Raw genomic sequence first — 21,824 nt, 5'->3', positions numbered from 1 at the left:
CGGACCAATCAGCGCGCTGCATTTGAGGACCCGTCGCACTCGGTGATTGGCGTTTTTGTCCAACTTCCGCTCAGATTGTGCAGAGACTTCATCATCCAACCTTCTCCATCTGATCGGCTCTCGTTCTCAGGTAAGGAAATATTGCGGAAAATTTCAGAAAACAAATAGTTGAATTGCTTTCGGTTGGTTGAAAAGACATTTCAGGGGAAACGAAGAAAAAAAAAACGTTGTTGAAAGTTAGCCTCTCTACAAAGCTATTGCTAACATCGGTTTTGTATCGCCATTGCTGTAAGCTATCCATCGAAGTAATATATTTAAGTTGTATTCATGCAACCTGTGTGCAGAACCAGTTAAATCTGTTAAAGCCTTTGTTCTCCATTGCAAACTGCATCGCAACGAACCGAGGCGTAAGTTCAAGTGTGTTGCGGCCGGTTGCAAGCAGGTGTGTTCTGGTTATGCAGAATTAAAATATCGTCATCATAATAGCATGCCAACAGTTGCTCTGGACACAAGTGTAACGAAATGAAAATGCACAGTTCCACTTTGTAAATGGCAGTGTGAAGGGATAAAAATTTTGGTTGTTCACTTGAAGGAGCATATAGTAGAGGGGCGTCAAGTAACTTGCCCTGTGAAAGAGTGCACCTCTGTGTTTCGTGTAAAATCTTCCTTTACCTCTCACATCTCCAGGAAACATAAAAATTATTTTGAAAATGTGATTTGTCAAACAAGTAATGAAGATACTCAGAGTGCTTCAAGTGCTACCAAAAAAAGATTCCAGTGTGCATTATCATCTTACATAATAGATGGGAATCGGTTTGTACCATTAAAGAATAGTGTTTTGGCAGTGTAAAGGCTTGCTTTTACACTTTTTAATGGTTCAGAGATCAACCTTTTTTAGTTTTCTGTATTTCAACAGATATGATGGATACACAAAAGGACATTCGTGATGCCATTCGAGCAGTGCTTCCTGGTCTTTCTCAGGAGGTTTTGGCTGCTTTAGAGGATGTGTTGGAAAACTGGGCACTACAACCGCAGATGATTTCCAGTATATCACCGAAGGAGACAAATTGCCTGTGCTGAAGCCCATACAGGCCAGAAGACTGGTTGCTGCATGGGCCCAAAATAGTATTTTGAGATAAAGTCTTGTGTAACTTTTGCACATTGTAAAAGATGAAAAATTGTAACAGTAAAAAGTACATGTACTTGTATATATTTATGTATAACTTAATTTGATATGACCAGTTGATAAGATATTTCAAGATAATAGCAGTTTTGACACTTAAGCATATTGTGTATATCTTTTTGATAAACATTCTTTTTTTTTTTCTTACCAAAAAAGTTTAGACTTAATGTTTTTCAATTTTATGCGTTGTACCTTTCCAGACTCAATGGCTTCAACTTCAGGCAGGGCATCCTCCTCTCCACAGTCAGTTCAATCCTCTCAACCTGCAGCCTCACTTTCACAACCATCATCTGCTGATACTTCATCGCCTTCCCTGAGCTGCTCCCAGTTTTGCCAACCTGGGTTGACAGTTTTCAGATACCGTGGCAGAAGCTTCCAGAAGAACTGATACAGACTTTGGAACGACAGAAAAGGCCAAGTGCACGACTTCGAAGACAAATGGTGAGGATTATTGTCTCTGAAATGATGCTGATTTGCAAGAATCCTACCAAACGCGACACTACTGAAATAGCAGAAAGGATGGTGAGCAGGTATCCAAAGTCACTTAAGGACATCATTGATGGTGATGTTATTGGACTTGGTTATCATTCCCTGGTAAAACAACTCCAGGCAAGAATTGAAAATGTCAAACGACAAGACACACCAAAGATAACTAAACGCAAGGCGGAATCAGATAATGACACTGATGAGATACCTGCTGAGCAGAAAGCCAGTGTTCAAGACACGTATGGCTGTGTCAACTGGGCGCCAAAGTTTTTGCCCCTTTCTGAGACAGTAGAGAGTCAGCTTAAGAAAAAATAAGACATGAAAAAGATGTTCAAAGACAAAAAATATGCTGCAGAAGATGTGAAAGAACTTATCAAGTCCACCTATTACACGCACCGAAAGGACATCATTAAAGGTACAAGCATCCTGACGCTATGCCAAGAAAGGCCTTTTTTGTTCCATGAAACTGGCATGGAAGAACACTTCCAGCAACTTACTGGCATCAGTCTGACGGAAGCCTTCTTCACCAATCTGGACAAAAAGGCGGAGCGCATCCTCAACTCTCTCTTCAAGTTAGCAAGTGAAAAAGGTCAATCCAGTGGTTGTACAGAGATGATTCTTCTTCTACTTGCTTTTTTTGGTGAGAAGGAAGAGCAAATGTTCCACTATGTTGAGAAGACCAGCCTTGCTGAAGAGGTTGAGATGGAGGATGTGCCAGCAACACCCTGCCTTATTGTGTGTGGTATGTATGAACCAAGTTGACAAAGTAGTTGAATGGTTCACACAGGGGCTTTTTGTGATATATATTTGTTCATGTTTTTTATTCAAAGGGTCCTCTTGCTTCACTGCGAACTGCTTCATGTTGAGTATTGATCAGAAGATTATCAATGACCACATCACTGCCTTCTCCTGTGCCATCTGCCTGATGTTTGGCAGTTACTACTGTTTTAATATACACTACCTAGTGGGACTGCGGTCAACACTGAGTTCCTCCAGAGGTAATTCTTATACTTACACAGTGTCTATATTTACCAGCAAGATGAAGTTTTCACATTATAGATCAGAATGTTACTAGTTACTGAAATATAATAAATACAAAAGACAATTGAAATGGAGGGTAAAAAACTGCTAAATCTAAATATTCATGATAGAAATAATGCCAGTAGAAACTACGAAAATGTTTTATCATTTCTTTGCAGTGTTTAAATTGTATATTTTTTATGGCCATGGACACAGAAGAGTTCTTCAGTCTGTTTGTGAAGCAGAATAGGCACAAAAGCCTGTCACTAAATATCCCTCTGGCTCTGCCACTGAATCCAGCCACCACAAAGCTGGATCTCGTGATATCTTTCTCTTAAGTCATTTATAAACATAACATTAAATGCAATAAAATTTCTTTTCTTCAAGGTGTTTATTTTCAATTAATCCAGAGAGAGGAACAAAAGTTGAGCATAGCAAGAGGAGGAAGATCTTTGCGGTCAACCCAAGAGTCCTCACACTCATCGCTGACCTTGCAGACCATGAGTGGACTTAGACCATACTTTGTTAGTCATGTGATATGATGTGTAATGTTGTTATGTTGCTGTATGTTGAAAACTGCATTTTATTGGTATTTAAGGTTTACACTGTAAGATTTCAAAATTTTCATCTTCATGTTAAATGTTGCAAATTTATGTTAGACATTTTTTTCTATATGTAAATAGCAGATGACAATGAAACCGATTTTATGCTGCACCACTGTCAAGGCTTAATGAATGTGGTGATTTACAAGTTACAAGTCAAAAAACCTGACAAACGTGAACAGTTCTATACCTATTTCAGAAAGGTTACAGTGGTGGCCAGCACATTTGTTAGAAAGTTCTTATTTCTGTGTATGTGCCAATTTCATATGGATTATTCATTTGAAACACTGCACCAGGATTGAAGTGATAATGTTGTGTCATATCTCTTCAAACTTTTGCACTAATGTAAGTGCTTGCTGCTTTTTGGAAGATGTGTTACAAGTTCTTTGTAATCAGTGTGCACAGAGTTGTGAGAAGTTTGTACAGCCCAAAAAGTTTTTATTAAATGGAAAAAATACAATAAAGTTTGGTTTTTGGATATTTTATGTAAAATTTGCTTATACATTTCCATGTTTTTACTATTAGACTACACTGGTAACACATTATTTAGCTGATATAATCGATTTGATAATTTTACAAAGTAAATTTGCACTTCTCAATTTAACAATTTGCATTGTAAAAAAAAAAAAAAAAGTTTCATTTTTACGGTAAAATACTGGCAGCTGTGGTTGCCAGAATTTAACCGTAAAAATTACAGTCAGCTAATTTTTACAATTGCTGATTCTACAGTAAAAAAAATTGTGTTTTATTTAACCTTTTACTGTAAAAATGACAGTTTTTACCATTAAAATTGATCAAGTTTTATCCTAAAATTTACATTAAATCAATATTACAAATACACTGAATTCCTGTATAATTACAGGGTTTTGTCTGTAATTTAAAAAAAGTATACTTTTTAAATTACAGACAAAACCCTGTAATTATACAGGACAGTTTTTTTTTACAGTGTACTAAGTTCTTCATCTGGGTCTGAATTTAGCTTTTTTCTTTTCAAAACTTTCCATCACTGTCATCACAGTCTTGCTTGGTACAATGCTCTCACCGCTTCCTGTCACATTCATGCATCACTAATTCTCTTGTTTTAACGTACAGTGCTGTGTACCTACTGCCATCCTGTCATCAGGAAATTACATGATGACGCCGCTAGTCACTATACAACACAGACTCTCGGAAATGGCATATTATTTGCAGTCAATTTGTTTTCAAAAAATCGTTTTAGACCAATTTAGTGAAATTGAATAATTTCCACGGGACACTAGTTGAAAAACGTCTAGATATGTATAAATATATATAATGAAAACATCATAGTAATTTTTTTATCCAGTCTTTGAATGTAGGTTATCTCCGATAATTTAGTCACTTTCTGTTTTCTTTCTCGTATCTATATTTGTATTTGCAATAAACTAAATATTCTACTATCGTATCTAATGCAGTTTATTAAATTGACCACTGCAGGAATTATGAACAGTCTTAAAATAAGCCGAAATAAATTTGACAACAATGTCAATATCACAGTCAAACTAAGAAGAAAACGAACTCTGCCCAGATTTGAAAATATTTTACTTGGAATATAGAACCATAAATCCTTTTAATTTAAAAAAAGACCGAAGCCAATTGATTTTTAAAGTATCGTTCGTTCAATCATGTGTCATGTGACCATAATCACATGACACAGACCCCCTTGTCATCGGGGGTCTAACGGGCCTTTCATGACCCGACATTTCCCCTGAACAGTGCATAGCTTGTAAACTTAAGAAAAGGTAAACCGATCTTAAAGTCCATTAAGTCTCTAATAGGCTTCGTGTTTTCAAGCTTGCAGTCGTCCATCTTCAAACTGATTACATTACATTTTTTTATTAAGTGAGATTTATGTTTCCATAGAAAAATAATAATCCAGTTGTTGGAATTAATTGCAGAAATGTGTATTCCTAATGCATGTGCAGTGTAGGTAAATCTGGAAATACTTTCCATTTTGGTGAAAAATATTCTACGCAGAATAGATAAATCTCTGCTATTACAGGCCCAACCTTTCCTAGGGGGCAGTAGAGAGCAACGTGTGGACGCTGCAGCGAGCAGAACCGATACGAGTTTGTTTCCAGAGTCCAGTGATCAAATATCATCCTCCTTTACATACATGACTGTAAATAAAGACCCGGACTAAACATGATCTGTTGATCCTGCATATCGATGCTTGATCATTTAAGAAAGGATAACCTATCCTATCTTTAAGGTTTTTAGTGTTTTTTTAAGTTTTTACCTGAAAGACAAAGCAAATGGTTAGTGACCAAATGAGCGCAGAGGGTCTACATTCAAAGACTCTGTTCAGGCGGTCAATGACGCCAATCGGTGACGTTGATTCTGGGTTGGAGTTTTCCATTCAAGGTAAAACGTGACCAGTGAACAGCTGAGCCAATCAGGAGCAGGCGACCGCCCACTGCTCATTAACTATAGCATTTGAATACTTAGTTGGTTCCTTTTTAGTCTTGAAGTTGAAATATTTTCAAAGTGACTCATCTTAGTTATTGTAAGTTCTTCACAGCGTCTTCATCACATAAATATGTATTTTATATGTGACCTTATGTGTGGAGAACCTTAAATTCTCCTTTTACCAAATGGAAAGTATTCCACATTTTATTCATTTATTTTTATTGAACATTTTTTTATGATGTTATGTCTTAAAATGATGTGTGTGTCTTTAGCCTGTAAGATTTTATTACTTAAGTGCATGACACGTGATCTTGTAAAATGGTTCAAAGTGTTTAATAATTAAAAAGAAAAAAAAAGCAACTAAGTATTCAATCGCTGTAGTTAATGAGCAGTAGGCGGACACCTGCTTCTGATTGGCTCATCTGGTCACTGGTGACGTCATCCTTAAATGGGATACTCATTCAAGGATCCTTGAATGTTAATGACGTCAGTAGGTGACGTCATTTACGTCACCCATTGACGTCATCGACCGCCTGAACAGAGTCTTTGAATGTAGGCCCTCTGCGCTCAATAACTTTTCCTCTCCATTGATTGGACCAGAAGCTCTCATCAGCCTCATCAGTGAGTTTCTTTTGTATATTTTTACAAAAACATAAATATTGCCTTTCTTTTAATACCATCTCTCCAACCCCTAACATTTAAAGGGAAGATTCAGAAAAAATGAGGAGAAGGAAACTGAACCTCTGGCGTTCAGGAAAAGGTCAGAATGAAGCACCGACTCTCTTAAACTGAATCCAGAACAACTGACCTCCAACCAAATAACGAGATTATTAACATTGCCATTTGAGACAGCCTTATTTATTAATTCGGCCGATGTTTCTAAATGTTAGAAAACAAAAGACGACGCGCGACGTCCACTGCGTTGTCAGTAGACGAGGCCCAGTGCTTTGCGATCTCATTGAGATGTCTGTGATTTTCTTTGCGGGCATCTTCGTTATTCTTTTCCTTGAAGCCCTGAATTTTTCAATTCCAGCGCCGTGTCGGTGATATATGATATAGAAATATAAAAACAAAATAGATTTCTAAGTCTTCATTATAGTATTTTTATAGTATTTAAATGTAAATTAGCTACCTACATTGCTAGTTCATATAATATATAGTTACAATACATAAAATACATACTTTTACTGCCAAAGTTTTAATTTATAGGTTTTATTTTGTATTATTTATACTTTTTGTTAAGACTCTTATTTTGAAGGTTTAAGGTAGGAAGTAGATGTAGAAGCGTCTGGTTACCAGGTTACCAGAGACGCTTGCGATATAACAGCATCGCGTTGGCAAGCAAATGAAGAAGCATGATTTAAGTGTAAGAATTTACTGAATGACCTCATTTCTACCTCAAAAGGAAGGGTTAGCCAGCGAGGTATGTTTATATGTTTTATGTTATTTTTATATCGATATTGTATTCTTGACACCATCTCACTAAGTTTACGTTGTGTTTTAGTTCGACGGTGGTGTTGGTGTCAGGGAAACTGAAGCTGTAATAAGAACAACTTTAAAGAGTTTCATTAAAGCTGACTTCACACCAGCAGTGCGACGAACTCTTAATTGCCAAAAAGAAGAGAGGTGGAAGTGATACATACTTATATATAAGTTATTAATGACTTATTTAACTGAGATGAGTCACTTTGAAAATATTTCAACTTCAAGACTAAAAAGGAACCAACTAAGTATTCAAATGCGGGAGCGACAGAGAGTTTGCTTTCCGGGTGAGCGACGCTGACACGCGAGTGGACGACATCAAGAGGAGAGGTCTGATGGTGGACGCTGGTGCGACGTCGCATATAATCACCGACATCGGGAAGTTTCGGAAGCTTGATGAAAGTTTCCAGGCCGAGACGCACTGCGTGGAATTGGCTGATGGATCCAGGTGTTTTGGTGTTGCCAAGGAAGGAGGAGACGCGTTAGGTCGACGTCTTAAAACAGTGCTGAGGAACAAATTGTACATCCCTTCATATCCGCAAGACATCTTCTCAGTGAAAGCTGCAACATCCAGCGGAGCAACGGTGATCTTCAAAGAAGAAAAGAACGTTCTTCTCAGAGACGATACCAAGTTCCCCATTCACGTAGGTAACACATTGTATTACTTCCAAACGACGGACAATGGATGTGGAGCTCAGTGTAAAAAATGTTATGACTTACAAGGTTGGCGTGAGATTCTTGGACATTGCAATTACAGAGATGTACTGAAGCTAGAAAATGTTGTTCATGGCATGGAAATTAAAGGAGAGGTGAACCAATGCCATATCGTGAAGTCTGCACGAAAGGAAAATTTGTTCAAACTAACAAGGAGCCAGATGCAAGAGCTAAAGAACCACTAGCAATGGTCCACACAGATTTAGCAGGACCTATAGATCCAACGTCCAAAGATGGTCACAGATATGCATTGTGCTTCACAGATGATCATTCCTTAATCATACGTCACAGATTGACGTCAAAGACCTGTCGCCCTTCTGCGTATGGCAAGCCTTTTTGATATAAATTCGGTTTCACTGCTCTTACATTCCAGATATCTCAAATTGTTTTATGACCAGACGTTTTAGCAATTTAAGATATCTCTAATTAAAATTTGACTGGACAAAATACCTATTTGAGATAATTACATTCTAACCAGTCCAAATGACGTGAGATTTATTTGTGGCATTTACTGAAAATATAAAATTCTGCAGGCAACTATTCGGACAGCACAAAGGGGCTTTCACCTCATTCAGAATTCAGATATCTAAAATTGTAATTTTGACTGATAATTACGTTCAAGAAATCTTAAATCGTAATTCCGGTTACGTGTCTCGTCAAATTACAGAACAAGTGACGTCATTTGAGATATCTTGCAAGGAATTTTGACCAGTCAAAATGTAATTGAAGATATCCTGAATTATTATTCTTACTAGTCATAATGTAAATGCAGATATCTTAAATTATCATTCCGGAGTCAAAATGTAGTTTTGTCAAGTCAAAATGCATTTTTCGAAATCTAGAAAGTAATTACGGTTAATCAGAGGGAACGCAATTTATGTGAAAACGGCTTGCCATAGCACACTTGAAGCCCGCATCATACGTCACAGATTGACGTCATTAATCGACTGAACCAGAGCCTTTGAATGTAGGCCCTCAGCAGTCATTGCGTCACGAATGATTTTCCTTTGCAGGGAATGTAGACAATACCCATCAAATACAAATTAGATGTAGCTATAGATAGATATCTAGAGATCGATATGCACGTCTTTCTGTCATCTGTCTGTCAAGAGATATGTGATCGATAGACGTGGATATCTATCAAGACATAGTTATCCACGTCAATCTATGGATGTGGATATCTATGTCTAGACATAGATATTTATATATCTATATATCTATATATCTAATTTGTAGAGACCCTGGAGGGAGAATCAGTCGCCGAAGACCCTGGAGGACCCGTCGCCGAGGACGCTGGAGGACCGAACGATGAGAAAATCGATGAGAAAACACACTGATAACAGAGGCCCATTGTGCAGAACATTTTATATCACGTTTAACTGTCTGGTCTACTCATGTAGGGGGGATGCATTTTAATTTCTGAGCCTGCACAGCTTATTATTAGCCTACCGGTTTACGCTAAAAAACCTCATAGCGTAGTTTATAGTAGTCAGCCACCAATTGTGCAAGTTCTCCCACTTAAAAAGATGAGAGGCCTGGAATTGTTATCATAGATATTCCTCAACTATGAGACAAAAGAAGAAAAAAAATTCAGATTGTCTGCTTTTTGTTATTTTTGGTTTATTTTGATTTTTTCTTTTTTATAATTCCATTTGTTAGTGTTATTTTGAAACAATAATCCTGTGTATATCTTAGTCGTCTAATCATCCCTTTATGATGATGTCTGGTATCACACACAGATATTAGTAAGAGAAACTGCATCTCATGTTGGCGTATTAGGCAGGCTCCCATTGTGTCTGTTATGAATTGAAACTGTAACCAACTAGTTTAACTTACGAATAGATAAGTTGAGAAAACTTAGATTTCAAAGTTGAAGTTACAGTTAGTCTATCTTTTTAAGTTCAAAAAGGAGGATAATGAGCACAAACAACCATATCAAGAATAATGAACAGACTGTTTAATACAAAATTACAGAGAATATTATAGTACAATTTTTGTTTCAACATAAAGTGTCCACCCTTGTTATAACAGGTAGTGTAGTTTCTTTTAGTTCAGATTCCTTATTGTTCAGTTCCTTCATTTAGAAGCTTTTTAGTTCAGTAATTGCAATTTAGGTCAGTCAGTCAAGTCTTTGTTAAATGGCCATGTGTTTCTTTGGATCCAAAATCTTATCCAGTGCAAAGTAGGCAGCGGATCCAGCAGTCCCAGGTCTTGGGTTGAAACCTGTAGCTCAGCAATCCAATCCAGGCCTGCGATGCTGTGCAGCTGGACAACCTTCCAACTTGAATGTGGTTCTAAAAAAAAAAAACTAACCTGCATATATATGTGGTGGGACCGGTGCGGTTCAATAGAACTATTTTTAAGACAAAATTGTAATAATTTATCCCCAAAAAGTTATCTTCAAGGCACACAGGCCGCTACATATGAGGCTTGAGACAATCTCACTAATTTCAATAATTTTATTTATTACATCAGTTCATGCTAATCAATAAAATACATTAAGTTAAAACCACTCACATTAAATAAATAACAGTGACGGCTCAAGTCAAGGGTGGCAGTGCAGTTCAGGGTAGTGACCTAAATAAAAGAAACACAGCAAACAAAACCACAAAACTAAAGAAAATTGTGCAACAAATCAAAAGACCACCACCCAGAAAGTCCACCACCAACACCATGAACTGGCCTTTCCTGTCAAGATAAAAGACATTCAAATTACATGAGTCATTTCATAATTGTCGTTCAGTCAACAATCAATCAGCAGCAATTGTCAATTAAGAATCCATCCTGGGATGCCACGCCACAGACGCCACTCAAGAGCGGCAGCAGAGTCCGTCCAAGCTGGTCGCCAGTCCGAACCAGCCAAGCTGGACAAGGGGCAGGAGTCAGGTTCACGCTGACCACGACGGCTGGCAGAGAGCCAGCAATCAGAGCGACAAATGGACTGCCGACGGACAACCAAAATAACAGAGGACATCAACCAGGAACCACAGGGCAACAGGCAAACAGCCGGCCAAGGACAAACAGCAGCGTCTATAGCAAACATAAGTGTTAAACATCAAATCTAAAAGCATGCAGGTAATGAAATTTTCACTTACCACAAGCTCTATGTGTAGTGCCTCTGGCTGGGAGGAGGATCAGGCAGTTTACACAGGCCACCTAGGTGTACAATTAAAGCTAAGCGAAGGCTAGGCTAACAACAACAAGTATAGGAGAGGCCTCTTACCAGAAGAAGGAGCGATCAGCATGTATCAGTCAAGCACACCTTAGTGTCAGACTGGCGCTGCACAGCAACAGAGGTCTAAACCGGAAACACAAGTTGACCAGGTGAGGGAGGGCCCCTTATATACAAACAGCGCCACCACCAATTAAATGCCAGCACTTGTGTGGTGCGTTCAAAACCTCCAGGGCATACTGCCACATTCAGATCTCAATTAACTATTAAAATCCAAAAGTATGCAGGAAGCAATAAATTCCATTTATCGCAAAAATAACATTCAACTAATGGCAAGCTTGCAAAACAAACATCGCACTCTATGCGACCCATTATAAGTTTGTACATAACAAAAATGCGATACAGTGAAAATCATTTTAATCTCACGTTTCTCCGATTGGTTTTTTTATGTTTCTCTTTTCTTCCTGGTCGGAACATATGAACAGTAATGCCTGTGACGCCAGTTAGCATTATCTTAACTTCGGTTGCAAAAATAGATTACAACACTCACGAGAGAAAATCACAGTAAAAATGTTTTTTTACTGCCAGGGATCAGGTCACAAATCTTCTTTTCTGTTAACCGTTACCGGAATTTATCAGAATTTTCTTTTAGCGTGCAATAATTCAGCACAACGTGCTACAGCCAGCTACAATTTTTCTTCTTCTTCTAATTTTTCTGCTGTCTAAACCAGAATATAACTCACAAGCCACCTGCTGGCGTTTTCTGGTATCACAAGAAACTGATTTGCTGGTTGCATTAAATAACAAAACAAAATCCTACAGAAATAAAATGCAAACTACTACTAACAATAGTACCACACATATATATGTGGGTTACAAAACACATGTATTTCTGGATTCATGGTTGAAGAAATGATCACTTAGTGTTCAATTTTTCACATTTTCTCCACCTTGAGTGACAGAAAGTGTAAAAATGGCATTCACAAAATTTAAATATTTCTACACACAGACATATATAAATATGTTGAATAGGGAATGATGATTTTTTTAATTGTTAATTATTCTTTCATTTTTGTTTGGTTAGATTTTGTTTGGGTTTTTTGCTTTTCTTTTTTCTTTTCCCTTTGACAATTCAAACACCATGGACTGAAGGTGGTTGTCTCGCGAGGCGGGGCGCGCTAATTGGCCACCCGGACAGGTGTCGGCAGAGGTTGAGTAGAGCCCAAATAAAAGGAGCCTGGCTGGAAAGAGGAGGAGGACTGGTTCTGCAGCCACGGAAACAAACACGCTGTGAGGGGCAGACGGAACCCGCTGATCCGGCATATAACATCGGAAGTTGGAAAACGGCCCAGTACAGAGGATCAGGCGCGCTGTAAGTAAAAGTTCCATTCCGATTGAACCGATCCTGCAGAGTACTGGCAGTGAGGACGTCTTCCGACGGAGTTCTGGTGCGGGGATGCTGGCGCTCTACTGTGTTTTCTTTGATTTGGACCTGAACGGAAGGGGGCGTGGCACGCCGAGGAGTGAGCGGCGTTGGAGTGTTGAGCAGCCGGCTGTGGACAAACGAGAGTGTGCGCTGCACAGAGATCACCTCCACGAACACGATATATATATATATATATATATATATATATATATATATAATATATATGTGTGTGTGTACCATAAGCTATATTTTCACATAAGCTTCCATACATAGATATGGAAGCTTATTTCCCATCCCATGTGTCATGTGACCATAATCACATGACACAGACCCCCTTGTCATCGGGGGTCTAACGGGCCTTTCATGACCCGACATTTCCCCTGAACAGTGCATAGCTTGTAAACTTAAGAAAAGGTAAACCGATCTTAAAGTCCATTAAGTCTCTAATAGGCTTCGTGTTTTCAAGCTTGCAGTCGTCCATCTTCAAACTGATTACATTACATTTTTTTTATTAAGTGAGATTTATGTTTCCATAGAAAAATAATAATCCAGTTGTTGGAATTAATTGCAGAAATGTGTATTCCTAATGCATGTGCAGTGTAGGTAAATCTGGAAATACTTTCCATTTTGGTGAAAAATATTCTACGCAGAATAGATAAATCTCTGCTATTACAGGCCCAACCTTTCCTAGGGGGCAGTAGAGAGCAACGTGTGGACGCTGCAGCGAGCAGAACCGATACGAGTTTGTTTCCAGAGTCCAGTGATCAAATATCATCCTCCTTTACATACATGACTGTAAATAAAGACCCGGACTAAACATGATCTGTTGATCCTGCATATCGATGCTTGATCATTTAAGAAAGGATAACCTATCCTATCTTTAAGGTTTTTAGTGTTTTTTTAAGTTTTTACCTGAAAGACAAAGCAAATGGTTAGTGACCAAATGAGCGCAGAGGGTCTACATTCAAAGACTCTGTTCAGGCGGTCAATGACGCCAATCGGTGACGTTGATTCTGGGTTGGAGTTTTCCATTCAAGGAAAACGTGACCAGTGAACAGCTGAGCCAATCAGGAGCAGGCGACCGCCCACTACTCATTAACTATAGCATTTGAACACTTAGTTGGTTCCTTTTTAGTCTTGAAGTTGAAATATTTTCAAAGTGACTCATCTTAGTTATTATAAGTCCTTCACAGCGTCTTCATCACATAAATATGTATTTTATATGTGACCTTATGTGTGGAGAACCTTAAATTCTCCTTTTACCAAAATGGAAAGTATTCCACATTTTATTCATTTATTTTTATTGAACATTTTTTTTATGATGTTATTGTCTTAAAATGATGTGTGTGTCTTTAGCCTGTAAGATTTTATTACTTAAGTGCATGACACGTGATCTTGTAAATTGTTCAAAGTGTTTAATAATTAAAAAGAAAAAATGGTGGTGTTGGTGGTGGACTTTCCGGGTGGTGGTGCTCTTTTGATTTGTTGCACAATTTTCTTTAGTTTTGTGGTTTTGTTTGCTGTGTTTCTTTTATTTAGGTCACTACCCTGAACTGCACTGCCACCCTTGACTTGAGCCGTCACTGTTATTTATTTAATGTGAGTGGTTTTAACTTAATGTATTTTATTGATTAGCATGAACTGATGTAATAAATAAAATTATTGAAATTAGTGAGATTGTCTCAAGCCTCATATGTAGCGGCCTGTGTGCCTTGAAGATAACTTTTTGGGGATAAATTATTACAATTTTGTCTTAAAAATAGTTCTATTGAACCACACCGGTCCCACCACACATATATATATATGCAGGTTAGTTTTTTTTTTTTAGAACCACATTCAAGTTGGAAGAATTAGTCGTGTGAACAATGTGGTCTTAAATATAAATTGTTGTCCCACTGATCAGGCGCACTTTTGAAGTAGACATGTTAAATTCCTATAAAAAGAGGTTTTTCCACAAATTCAGCATCATGCTGAATTTGTGAAAAACCTCTCTCTTTGTGAGTTTGTTAAAACAATGATCGTTTTGTACTGTTTGGACTGTTTCTGAGAGAGGGAAGCTGGTTGAATTGCCACTGTTTCAAGAGCAAGATAAAAATAAATGTGTAATATTTGAAATGAAAGTGTATTAGGTGTAATTATTTTTAGGAAACTGTTAAACTTGGCATTATTAGTGGAGGGAGTTAACAATAGTTGGAAATGTTAGTTTACTTAAATTGCAATTTTAAGTACAATTGCTGCCTTAAAATCTTAAGTTAAATTAACTCAAAAAAGGAATTGGTATGAATGTAGTTAGTCAGTTTAACTTTGAAATGAGAGTATATATAATTTTTTATTACTTTAACAAAATTTCACTTGACAAGAGTTCTCAATTTTTTGAGAATGAAGAATGTTCTGTCGTTAGTCATTTCAACTTATGGTTTCATATTTAAGCAACAAATTATAAGCAATTGGGCTACTTTTCTAGCTTGCCAACCTAAGTTGGAAAAATACATAATTTCAAGTTGTGCTAACTTGTGTTTTTAAGGCAGCAATTGTACTCAAGTTTTTAAGTTTAACCACCCTAATTATTTTTACAGTGCAGAATCAACGTCACCGATTGGCGTCATTGACCGCCTGAACAGAGCTTTGAATGTAGACCCTCTGCGCTCATTTGGTCACTAACCATTTGCTTTGTGTTTCAGGTAAAAACTTAAAAAAACACTAAAAACAGTCTGTTCATTATTCTTGATATGGTTGTTTGTGCTCATTATCCTCCTTTTTGAACTTAAAAAGATAGACTAACTGTAACTTCAACATTGAAATCTAAGTTTTCTCAACTTATCTATTCGTAAGTTAAACTAGTTGGTTACAGTTTCAATTCATAACAGACACAATGGGAGCCTGCCTAATACGCCAACATGAGATGCAGTTTCTCTTACTAATATCTGTGTGTGATACCAGACATCATCATAAAGGGATGATTAGACGACTAAGATATACACAGGATTATTGTTTCAAAATAACACTAACAAATGGAATTATAAAAAAGAAAAAATCAAAATAAACCAAAAATAACAAAAAGCAGACAATCTGAATTTTTTTTCTTCTTTTGTCTCATAGTTGAGGAATATCTATGATGACAATTACAGGCCTCTCATCTTTTTAAGTGGGAGAACTTGCACAATTGGTGGCTGACTACTATAAACTACGCTATGAGGTTTTTAGCGTAAACCGGTAGGCTAATAATAAGCTGTGCAGGCTCAGAAATTAAAATGCATCCCCCCTACATGAATAGACAGACAGTTAAACGTGATATAAAATGTTCTGCACAATGGGCCTCTGTTATCAGTGTGTTTTCTCATCGATTTTCTCATCGTTCGGTCCTCCAGCGTCCTCGGCGACGGGTCCTCCAGGGTCTTCGGCGACTGATTCTCCCTCCAGGGTCTCTACAAATTAGATCTATAGATATATAGATATATAATATCTATGTCTAGACATAGATATCCACATCCATAGATTGACGTGGATAACTATGTCTTGATAGATATTCACGTCTATCGATCACATATCTCTTGACAGACAGATGACAGAAAGACGTGCATATCGATCTCTAGATATCTATCTATAGCTACATCTAATTTGTATTTGATGGGTATTGTCTACGTTCCCTGCAAAGGAAAATCATTCGTGACGCAATGACTGCTGAGGGCCTATATTCAAAGGCTCTGGTTCAGTCGATCAATGACGTCAATCTGTGACGTATGATGCGGGCTTCAAGTGTGCTATGGCAAGCCGTTTTCACATAAATTGCGTTCCCTCTGATTAACCGTAATTACTTTCTAGATTTCGAAAAATGCATTTTGACTTGACAAAACTACATTTTGACTCCGGAATGATAATTTAAGATATATGCATTTACATTCTGACTAGTAAGAATAATAATTCAGGATATCTTCAATTACATTTTGACTGGTCAAAATTCCTTGCAAGATATCTCAAATGACGTCACTTGTTCTGTAATTTGACGAGACACGTAACCGGAATTACGATTTAAGATTTCTTGAACGTAATTATCACTGTCAAAATTACAATTTTAGATATCTTAATTCTGAATGAGGTGAAAGCCCCTTTGTGCTGTCCGAATAGTTGCCTGCAGAATTTTATATTTTCAGTAAATGCCACAAATAAATCTCACGTCATTTGGACTGGTTAGAATGTAATTATCTCAAATAGGTATTTTGTCCAGTCAAATTTTAATTAGAGATATCTTAAATTGCTAAAACGTCTGGTCATAAAACAATTTGAGATATCTGGAATGTAAGCAGTGAAACCGACTTTATATCAAAAAGGCTTGCCATACGCAGAAGGGCGACAGGTCTTTGACGTCAATCTGTGACGTATGATTAAGGAATGATCATCTGTGAAGCACAATGCATATCTGTGACCATCTTTGGACGTTGGATCTATAGGTCCTGCTAAATCTGTGTGGACCATTGCTAGTGGTTCTTTAGCTCTTGCATCTGGCTCCTTGTTAGTTTGAACACATTTTCCTTTCGTGCAGACTTCACGATATGGCATTGGTTCACCTCTCCTTTAATTTCCATGCCATGAACAACATTTTCTAGCTTCAGTACATCTCTGTAATTGCAATGTCCAAGAATCTCACGACAACCTTGTAAGTCATAACATTTTTTACACTGAGCTCCACATCCATTGTCCGTCGTTTGGAAGTAATACAATGTGTTACCTACGTGAATGGGGAACTTGGTATCGTCTCTGAGAAGAACGTTCTTTTCTTCTTTGAAGATCACCGTTGCTCCGCTGGATGTTGCAGCTTTCACTGAGAAGATGTCTTGCGGATATGAAGGGATGTACAATTTGTTCCTCAGCACTGTTTTAAGACGTCGACCTAACGCGTCTCCTCGTTTCTTGGCAACACCAAAACACCTGGATCCATCAGCCAATTCCACGCAGTGCGTCTCGGCCTGGAAACTTTCATCAAGCTTCCGAAACTTCCCGATGTCGGTGATTATATGCGACGTCGCACCAGCGTCCACCATCAGACCTCTCCTCTTGATGTCGTCCACTCGCGTGTCAGCGTCGCTCACCCGGAAAGCAAACTCTCTGTCGCCGCCCGCATTTGAATACTTAGTTGGTTCCTTTTTAGTCTTGAAGTTGAAATATTTTCAAAGTGACTCATCTCAGTTAAAATAAGTCAATAACTTATATATAAGTATGTATCACTTCCACCTCTTCTTCTTTTTGGCAATTAAGAGTTCGTCGCACTGCTGGTGTGAAGTCAGCTTTAATGAAACTCTTTAAAGTTGTTCTTATTACAGCTTCAGTTTCCCTGACACCAACACCACCGTCGAACTAAAACACAACGTAAACTTAGTGAGATGGTGTCAAGAATACAATATCGATATAAAAATAACGTAAAACATATAAACATACCTCGCTGGCTAACCCTTCCTTTTGAGGTAGAAATGAGGTCATTCAGTAAATTCTTACACTTAAATCATGCTTCTTCATTTGCTTGCCAACGCGATGCTGTTATATCGCAAGCGTCTCTGGTAACCTGGTAACCAGACGCTTCTACATCTACTTCCTACCTTAAACCTTCAAAATAAGAGTCTTAACAAAAGTATAAATAATACAAAATAAAACCTATAAATTAAAACTTTGGCAGTAAAAGTATGTATTTTATGTATTGTAACTATATATTATATGAACTAGCAATGTAGGTAGCTAATTTACATTTAAATACTATAAAAATACTATAATGAAGACTTAGAAATCTATTTTGTTTTTATATTTCTATATCATATATCACCGACACGGCGCTGGAATTGAAAAATTCAGGGCTTCAAGGAAAAGAATAACGAAGATGCCCGCAAAGAAAATCACAGACATCTCAATGAGATCGCAAAGCACTGGGCCTCGTCTACTGACAACGCAGTGGACGTCGCGCGTCGTCTTTTGTTTTCTAACATTTAGAACATCGGCCGAATTAATAAATAAGGCTGTCTCAAATGGCAATGTTAATAATCTCGTTATTTGGTTGGAGGTCAGTTGTTCTGGATTCAGTTTAAGAGAGTCGGTGCTTCATTCTGACCTTTTCCTGAACGCCAGAGGTTCAGTTTCCTTCTCCTCATTTTTTCTGAATCTTCCCTTTAAATGTTAGGGGTTGGAGAGATGGTATTAAAAGAAAGGCAATATTTATGTTTTTGTAAAAATGCTAAAGCGAACTGCATAGTTTTTACAAGAAACTCAATGATGAGGCTGATGAGAGCTTCTGGTCCAATCAATGGAGAGGAAAAGTTATTGTCTTTAATTGATCTATTAGAGAAATTCAGTAGTTAATCATGTTGTCATTACATGTTATTAAATAATTCCAGGTTTCATCGGCGGTCCCATTCCGGTGTTTGGAAAATCCTGCAAACAAGATTTTGTTTTTATCTTCTTCGCATGCGCATGTTAGTTCAATGTTTATTAAACACAGAACATGTAGACAAACATTATATGTCAAAAAACATTCACTCCAACATGAAACAAGCTTCTTTTCTTTAGTTTTGTGGTTTTGTTTGCTGTGTTTCTTTTATTTAGGTCACTACCCTGAACTGCATTGCCACCCTTGACTTGAGCCGTCACTGTTATTTATTTAATGTGAGTGGTTTTAACTTAATGTATTTTATTGATTAGCATGAACTGATGTAATAAATAAAATGATTGAAATTAGTGAGATTGTCTCAAGCCTCATATGTAGCGGCCTGTGTGCCTTGAAGATAACTTTTGGGGATAAATTATTACAATTTTGTCTTAAAAATAGTTCTATTGAACCACACCGGTCCCACCACACATATATATATGCAGGTTAGTTTTTTTTTTTTAGAACCACATTCAAGTTGGAAGGTTGTCCAGCTGCACAGCATCGCAGGCCTGGATTGGATTGCTGAGCTACAGGTTTCAACCCAAGACCTGGGACTGCTGGATCCGCTGCCTACTTTGCACTGGATAAGATTTTGGATCCAAAGAAACACATGGCCATTTAACAAAGACTTGACTGACTGACCTAAATTGCAATTACTGAACTAAAAAGCTTCTAAAGAAGGAACTGAACAATAAGGAATCTGAACTAAAAGAACTACACTACCTGTTATAACAAGGGTGGACACTTTATGTTGAAACAAAAATTGTACTATAATATTCTCTTTAATTTTGTATTAAACAGTCTGTTCATTATTCTTGATATGGTTGTTTGTGCTCATTATCCTCCTTTTTGAACTTAGAAAGATAGACTAACTGTAACATCAACATTGAAATCTAAGTTTTCTCAACTTATCTATTCGTAAATTAAACTAGTTGGTTACAGTTTCAATTCATAACAGACACAATGGGAGCCTGCCTAATACGCCAACATGAGATGCAGTTTCTCTTACTAATATCTGTGTGTGATACCAGACATCATCATAAAGGGATGATTAGACGACTAAGATATACACAGGATTATTGTTTCAAAATAACACTAACAAATGGAATTATAAAAAAGAAAAATCAAAATAAACCAAAAATAACAACAAAAAGCAGACAATCTGAATTTTTTTTTTCTTCTTTTGTCTCATAGTTGAGGAATATCTATGATGACAATTACAGGCCTCTCATCTTTTTAAGTGGGAGAACTTGCACAATTGGTGGCTGACTACTATAAACTACGCTATGAGGTTTTTAGCGTAAACCGGTAGGCTAATAATAAGCTGTGCAGGCTCAGAAATTAAAATGCATCCCCCCTACATGAGTAGACCAGACAGTTAAACGTGATATAAAATGTTCTGCACAATGGGCCTCTGTTATCAGTGTGTTTTCTCATCGATTTTCTCATCGTTCGGTCTTCCAGGGTCTTCGGCGACGGGTCCTCCAGGTCTTCGGCGACTGATTCTCCCTCCAGGGTCTCTACAAATTAGATATATAGATATATAGATATATAAATATCTATGTCTAGACATAGATATCCACATCCATAGATTGACGTGGATAACTATGTCTTGATAGATATTCACGTCTATCGATCACATATCTCTTGACAGACAGATGACAGAAAGACGTGCATATCGATCTCTAGATATCTATCTATAGCTACATCTAATTTGTATTTGATGGGTATTGTCTACGTTCCCTGCAAAGGAAAATCATTCGTGACGCAATGACTGCTGAGGGCCTATATTCAAAGGCTCTGGTTCAGTCGATCAATGACGTCAATCTGTGACGTATGATGCGGGCTTCAAGTGTGCTATGGCAAGCCGTTTTCACATAAATTGCGTTCCCTCTGATTAACCGTAATTACTTTCTAGATTTCGAAAATGCATTTTGACTTGACAAAACTACATTTTGACTCCGGAATGATAATTTAAGATATATGCATTTACATTCTGACTAGTAAGAATAATAATTCAGGATATCTTCAATTACATTTTGACTGGTCAAAATTCCTTGCAAGATATCTCAAATGACGTCACTTGTTCTGTAATTTGACGAGACACGTAACCGGAATTACGATTTAAGATTTCTTGAACGTAATTATCACTGTCAAAATTACAATTTTAGATATCTTAATTCTGAATGAGGTGAAAGCCCCTTTGTGCTGTCCGAATAGTTGCCTGCAGAATTTTATATTTTCAGTAAATGCCACAAATAAATCTCACGTCATTTGGACTGGTTAGAATGTAATTATCTCAAATAGGTATTTTGTCCAGTCAAATTTTAATTAGAGATATCTTAAATTGCTAAAACGTCTGGTCATAAAACAATTTGAGATATCTGGAATGTAAGAGCAGTGAAACCGACTTTATATCAAAAAGGCTTGCCATACGCAGAAGGCGACAGGTCTTTGACGTCAATCTGTGACGTATGATTAAGGAATGATCATCTGTGAAGCACAATGCATATCTGTGACCATCTTTGGACGTTGGATCTATAGGTCCTGCTAAATCTGTGTGGACCATTGCTAGTGGTTCTTTAGCTCTTGCATCTGGCTCCTTGTTAGTTTGAACACATTTTCCTTTCGTGCAGACTTCACGATATGGCATTGGTTCACCTCTTCCTTTAATTTCCATGCCATGCACAACATTTTCTAGCTTCAGTACATCTCTGTAATTGCAATGTCCAAGAATCTCACGCCAACCTTGTAAGTCATAACATTTTTTACACTGAGCTCCACATCCATTGTCCGTCGTTGGAAGTAATACAATGTGTTACCTACGTGAATGGGGAACTTGGTATCGTCTCTGAGAAGAACGTTCTTTTCTTCTTTGAAGATCACCGTTGCTCCGCTGGATG

General features: G+C 37.5%; 1 protein-coding gene across 1 annotated transcript in view; it reads left to right on the top strand.

Annotated features, from left to right (window-relative positions):
• The first annotated feature begins 1,573 nt into the window (after positions 1 to 1,573).
• LOC129361165 (uncharacterized) overlaps positions 1,574 to 21,824 on the top strand; it is a 52,261-nt gene continuing 32,010 nt past the window's right edge. The window contains exons 1-2 of the mRNA XM_055031900.1: positions 1,574 to 2,411; positions 2,500 to 2,667. Of these exons, the coding sequence (XP_054887875.1) occupies positions 1,988 to 2,411; positions 2,500 to 2,667 (592 nt within the window). The 5' untranslated portion in view covers positions 1,574 to 1,987. The remainder of the gene's footprint in view (positions 2,412 to 2,499; positions 2,668 to 21,824) is intronic.

This window comes from Poeciliopsis prolifica, unplaced genomic scaffold, assembly GCF_027474105.1.
Source record: "Poeciliopsis prolifica strain line A6 unplaced genomic scaffold, Auburn_PproV2 SCAFFOLD007, whole genome shotgun sequence".
Lineage (NCBI taxonomy): Eukaryota > Metazoa > Chordata > Actinopteri > Cyprinodontiformes > Poeciliidae > Poeciliopsis > Poeciliopsis prolifica.
The sequence above is the reverse complement of the archived record's forward strand: the minus strand, read 5'-3'. Positions and strand labels throughout refer to the sequence as shown.